This window comes from Belonocnema kinseyi, chromosome 2, assembly GCF_010883055.1.
Source record: "Belonocnema kinseyi isolate 2016_QV_RU_SX_M_011 chromosome 2, B_treatae_v1, whole genome shotgun sequence".
NCBI lineage: Eukaryota > Metazoa > Arthropoda > Insecta > Hymenoptera > Cynipidae > Belonocnema > Belonocnema kinseyi.
In genome coordinates, this window is record NC_046658.1 from 3603347 (window position 1) to 3609305 (window position 5959).

Consider the following 5959-nt stretch of genomic DNA (forward strand, 5'->3'; position numbering starts at 1 on the left):
ATCTAGATGGTCAACTCTGTTCCTCATAACATTGTAAAAAGGATTGTAGCTGTAAAAAAGAATTCAGAGGTGAAAACCTCTTCTCCAACTGTGCTGTCTGCTGCGTAAGGTCATCCCTGGCTAGAGACCGGACTTTAAGGAACAGTGCTGTACGAAGTTTTTTGCGTAAATTTTCCGTTTTTGCTTACCTTCTAGGATAGAATGAGTAGGAGTGGACGACGTATACGTTCCGGTTGCGCCGAAATTATTTACTGTAAGTAACTATGATCGCAGTATCTAGAGCCTACAACTTCTCTCATAAAAATGAAACTAGACAAACTTTCAAAGACATATTGAAACCAAAATTACCTCAGTATTGAAAGATTTTACATCATCAGTGGGGGTATGGCTATCGTGTTTCGGGAAGTGTTTTACTCTCAAAAGTCGCGTTCCGTAAAAAAGTCCCACGCATCAGACAGCCGCACGCTGCATTGCGATGTATATATGTATGAGCACGCCCGTACTTTCTATCTAATTGGCAGACCTTTTAATTCTAATTGGCAGACCTTTTTCACGGAGCGTGACTCTCATTGGGCGGGCGCTTTGTTGTTTGGGCTTTTTATCACGAATCCGAAACGGAGCCTGTACCCTGGCAGGTAATTTTCCTCTTTTGACAAGATCGAAGTTGAAGGTTTGTTCCAAACCGCTGAAGCCCTGGTAGAAGTACATAGAAGATAACAGTTATTAGGTTTCAACAAAATGTTTCTTGATTTCAAAGTGTTTTTTGTTACATACTTAAATTTTTATTCATATATTTTCACTTGTCTGATATCAACACATTTTTCATACTGTTACTATTTTACTTACTAAATTATTATTTTTCAGCATAGCCTATATTGTCCACAAGGATAATAATCATTCATTTCCTCTATATATCGAAAGGCTTAAGACTTTTCTTCCACTGTCTTTTCTGTTTCACTTTTCGAAGTATATTTTATATTTTGTCTATTTCAATGTAAACTCATTTTTAGTAATAGAAATCCATTGCATCCACTAATGTATTATTCCTATATAGTAGTATGTGTAAACTATAATAAAAAGTCTAATATCTTAACCTAGATGCTAGAGAAATAATTATTTGCTTGAAAGAAATTACATACACTGCGTGATTTTAGATTTTAAGAACGAATAAGTATTTCGTAAGTGACGGAAGTATACGAGTATAGAAATAAGCTCGGATAATGAGATTGTACAGGAAATAAAATAATGCGAAACGTAGTTAAATATGTAGAAAATAGGAAAAATTTGCGAAAAATAGTTCACTAAATATGCTGTACAAATTCTGGATTCAAAAATGAAAATCCCATAAATTCTGTTTGATCGAGGTTCATCATGAACAGCTTGTCGGTAGGCGTGAGGTCTGTTTTTTCCGAAGTAAACTGTTTATCAAAATTGCTTACGTCCTTCCGATGTTTCTGTAAAATAAAAGTAGGCAGGAGTTTAGATGAAATTATAATAAACTTTGGAGTGAATTCTTAAGAATCGGGAAGTTAACTTAAATGTCTGTAGAACATTTTTTGAAATTTTTGTTCACAATATTAGTCTCAGAGAGCATTGGAAATAAATCATTTTATTATTAATGTTTTTTTTACTTTGAAGTTTGCAAAATTATTTGCGAATTAGAAAAAACTAGATTTTGGCTGTAAGTGAATTTATGCATTTCTGTAGGATGTTAAGTACATAATATAAAGTTGATAAAACTCGTACAATTTCTTGTTGTTTAAAATTGCAGTGCTCATCGAACGGAACCGACAACCTCGTTTTAAAGAGGAGAAAAGTTGTCGGGTGAGCTTAACGTTGCGTTGGTATCAAGAGTAAATGCTAGAAAATCCTTAAATGCAACTACAAAAACTTATATAGGTTCCTATGTGGGACCACTCAAAGTATCCTATATATGATTCTATGAATGGATATCTATATAAGTTCGAATAGTTACCACCTATAGGGAATGAAGCAGGTTCCTACATAGGTACGCAGGAAAGCATGCATGGGCCTAAATAGGGTCCTATTACTTACTCCTACATAAAATCCTACGTAGATCCTTATGACTCGTAACCACTCAATATCCTGGCTAATAAACTATGACTTGTCCAAAAATTAATTTCTGCCTATAAACCTATTTTCAATCCTACGTAATGTCCTACACCATTCCATAGCCAGTAACTACGTTATATTCTATGTTCCACCCTACAAGTGCCTCTGCGTAATACCCCATCATCCGCGTTTGGGCAATAATAGAATGTAATATAGAATTCAACGTAGGGGTTGATTAAAGGATGAAACGTAGGATTTGACGTAGGGCTGGTTATACGGTGGATTATAGGATATCTGCTTGAAGTAAATGGATAAAGTTTTTATCCGTTTGAATGATTTTCTCTTTCTAAGATTGAAGTAGAAAGAAATTATGCATCCATTTTTATCTTGTGTCTATCTATTTGACCCTATCCTTTTTCATTCATTTCTATCCTTTTTTATCTGCTAGATAATCTAAAATTTCGTTTATCTTTTTAAATCCGTATTTCCTACATAATTAAATTCTTTGTATCTTTTCTGAAATAAAGGATAGCTCTGTCCTTCTGAATTCTAGTTGTTATATTCAAACGAATTTTCCACTAACCCACCTCTATCCTTAGCAAGACGCGAGCTACTTGATCTACATGTCTGACTTAGTTCTAGCAGGTTCCCGGTAGGTGGCTGATTGTAAAAGTCACAAAATTGAAGTCATTTGCACTGCCTATAACTAAAGGGTCGGCAGAAGCCTTTACAGAGTTCAAACTCCGACTAGCAAGTCGTAAAGTTATGGAATTTTTTTGATAGGTATATCAACCCTTGTTGGTTTGTCACTTTTTTGCGGGGACTCAAAACTCGAAATATCTTATTATTTTAGAAATGGATAAGAATACTACATTTTTGAGTAGATTAATATGGATAGAAATTAAAAGGATATATCGTAGATAGTCGATAGTCAGGGATAGATAAAGATAGGCATTTGTCAACACTAAGGATAGTGTTATGGCTAGAAAAAGATAGATAGTTGTGACTGCAAGGCATAGAGTCAGTGACACAAAGAGATAGCTCTAAGTAGAAACGACAGATAGGGCGTGGGAAGAAAAAGATAGCGCTTGTGAAATACAAAATGTGCATTTGGGAATGACTACACATCTCTATCATTTTCTATCCACACGTTTCTATATTTTTAATCTTTTTACTTCCATCAGGGGATATTACGTAGGGGCAGTTTTAGGGTGGAATATAGAATTTGATGTGGTAGCCAATTACAGGATGCAAAGGGAAATTTAACGTAGGACCACGTATAGGGCGGAACTTAGGATTTAATGTAGGGGCTGAATGTAGGCTGGAAAGAAGACGCTGATTATAGGATGAAACGTACGGCAGCTGATAGGATGGATCATGATATATTACGTAGGGGCCATTGCACATTGGGAAAAAATGACATTTTTGGTAAAAAATAATGTACAGTCCACAAATATTGACCGATTTGAACCAAACCCAATTTTTTTTAAAGCTGATGAGATTTCTAAGAGAGTTGTCGTGCCTGATTTGTAAATTAGGCTTTTAATTTTTATATAAATAAACAAATCTAACGAAAAAAATTGCTATTTTTTCTATTTAACGTTTCCGGTGCTCGACAATAACATGAAAATGGTTCAAACCATCTAAACTTCATAGAGTAACATTAGTTAAAGATAATCCAAAATTATATAATAAACGAAACACCATTTATGAATGAATTATTTTTTGAAAGAAGGTTTTTCACGATTTTCCATCATTTTACGTTTTTAAAGTTATATTGCAAGAAATCTAGATAAAAACAATAAAATGATAAAGAAATTTCTTCTTCAGATTATTATTTTTAATATTATACATGAATTCAATAAACAAATGCATGATTCAGGCATTTTTCGATAGAAAAATTCTTTTTTTTCGATGACATTTTTTTAAATTAGGATCTTCACGCTAATTTTCGAAAACTTCATAATTTGCTGATGAATCTTATGATTTTTTAAAATAAATTCAATAAAGAAATTCATTATTCGGGCATTTGTCAGGAAGAAATTCGTTTCTTTTCAATGCCAGTCTTCAGTTTGGAACCTCATGACAATTTTAGCAACATTCATAACAAGTTGATAAACTTCATGATTTTTCAAAACAAATATTATAAGCAAATGCATCGATAAGGCATGTGTCGAAAGAAAAATTCGCTTTTTTTATTGAGAGTTTTTTAAATTAGGGACTTCATGATACCTACAAAAAAAATGTATGATTTATTGATAGATTTTATGACTTTTTAAAACAATTTTAATAAACAAATGCATTCTTGGGACATCAGTCGACGGAAAAATCCTTTTTTCGTATGTCAGTATTTTTAATTGGAACTTTATGATAATTTCAGAAAAATGCATAATTAGTTGACAAATTTTATATCTTTTTAAAGCAAATTTATTAAACAAATGCATAATCTGGACTAAGATTGAAAAAAAGTACTTTTCGTCGACAATTGCCCAAGTGCTGCAAATGATTATTAAATTTGTTTAAAACATCATAGAATTTATCCACTATATATGAGTGTTAATGAACTCATCATTAATTTCCCAATTTCTTTTGGAAATCTTATCAGACTTTTTCCAAATTTTTTTGTTCCAAATCTGTGAATATTTGTGGGTTGGACGTTATTTTCAACCAAAAACGTAGTTTTTTTCCACGTTTCGTTGAAGGGTGGAAGATATGATTTAATGTTAAGAATTATTACAAGATGGTCTGAAATAGGACGTAATACTTAGGATAGATTCATAGGAAAAAATAAATCCATGGGCAAGTTATAGTTTATTAGACATGATACTGTGCAGGTGTAAGTTATAGGGAGATACGTAGGATTTTAGTTAGGAGTAAGTAATATAATTGTATAGATGGATACAGAAACCTATGTAGGAACCCGTTTCAATTCCTATAGGTTGTACCTATATGACGCTATATAGGTATATCTTCGTAGGATCTGACATGGGTACCTATACAGGTATGTGCAGTATGAAGGGATTCCTCAGTGGCTGGCAATATGGTTTTGTGCAGAGACGAAAGTGCCGGTACGATCTAATAGGATCAACCATGTGGGATTCTCTGAGTCATACTGAATACTTTCCTGGCTCTCGTGGAGTGTCGGTCGTTCCGGGTCGTACGAGTTTTCGCCAGCGATCCCAGATCTGAAACGAGATGCGGTCCAATATTATGACAGGGCTATGTCCGTGTGAATATAGTAGGAGACGCTGTAAATGACTGAGTTGCGTGCGCAACCCATTTTTCCTCTTCTGAATTTGAAAACTCGAAGATGCACGATTGCCGGTCGGAGCACTTCGTCGATTCTATTTATATATCTATCTGCTAACAGCTAACTGCTTTGAAATAAATTCAGGAGATTGGGATTTTAATATTTCCAGATTTCGATGCTGACGATTCTCATTATTTGAATAGATCGCGCGCCTCTTGATATGCGTATATTTTGACGGAAAATTTATACTTTTTGCTTAAAAATTACATTTTTCGGTTGAATTATGAACTATAAATATGTTTTGGTTGTAAAGTCGTTCTGTTATAAATGCAAATATATTGTTAAAAATTAAAATTATAGGTTTTGGGTGGAAATACTCTTTTTGTTTTTAAAATTAAATAATTTCGTTGAATGTCCATGTATTTTATTTGAAATTGACCTTATTTAGTAGAAATTGAATCCTTTTGGTTGAAAATTTGATCATTTTTGGTCAAAAATGCAATTGTTTGGTTAAAATATCAACTGTACATCTTGTTGGGTTTGAAAGTCGATTATTTCACTAAGAGTTGAACTACTTTGTCAAAAAAAAAAAGTTTTTTAACAAGGTTTTTTAATTATGATTGAAAATTTAATTAT

At 33.1% G+C, this 5959-nt stretch overlaps 1 protein-coding gene across 10 annotated transcripts in view; it reads right to left on the reverse strand.

The window, feature by feature from the left end:
• Positions 1-759: 759 nt before the first annotated feature.
• The window catches only part of LOC117167579 (protein kinase C, brain isozyme), a 1572697-nt gene continuing 1567497 nt past the window's right edge, over positions 760-5959 (reverse strand). For all 10 annotated transcript variants that reach the window (XM_033352622.1, XM_033352629.1, XM_033352624.1 and 7 more), the window contains one exon: positions 760-1454. In XM_033352622.1, the coding sequence (XP_033208513.1) occupies positions 1302-1454 (153 nt within the window). In that variant the 3' untranslated portion in view covers positions 760-1301. The remainder of the gene's footprint in view (positions 1455-5959) is intronic.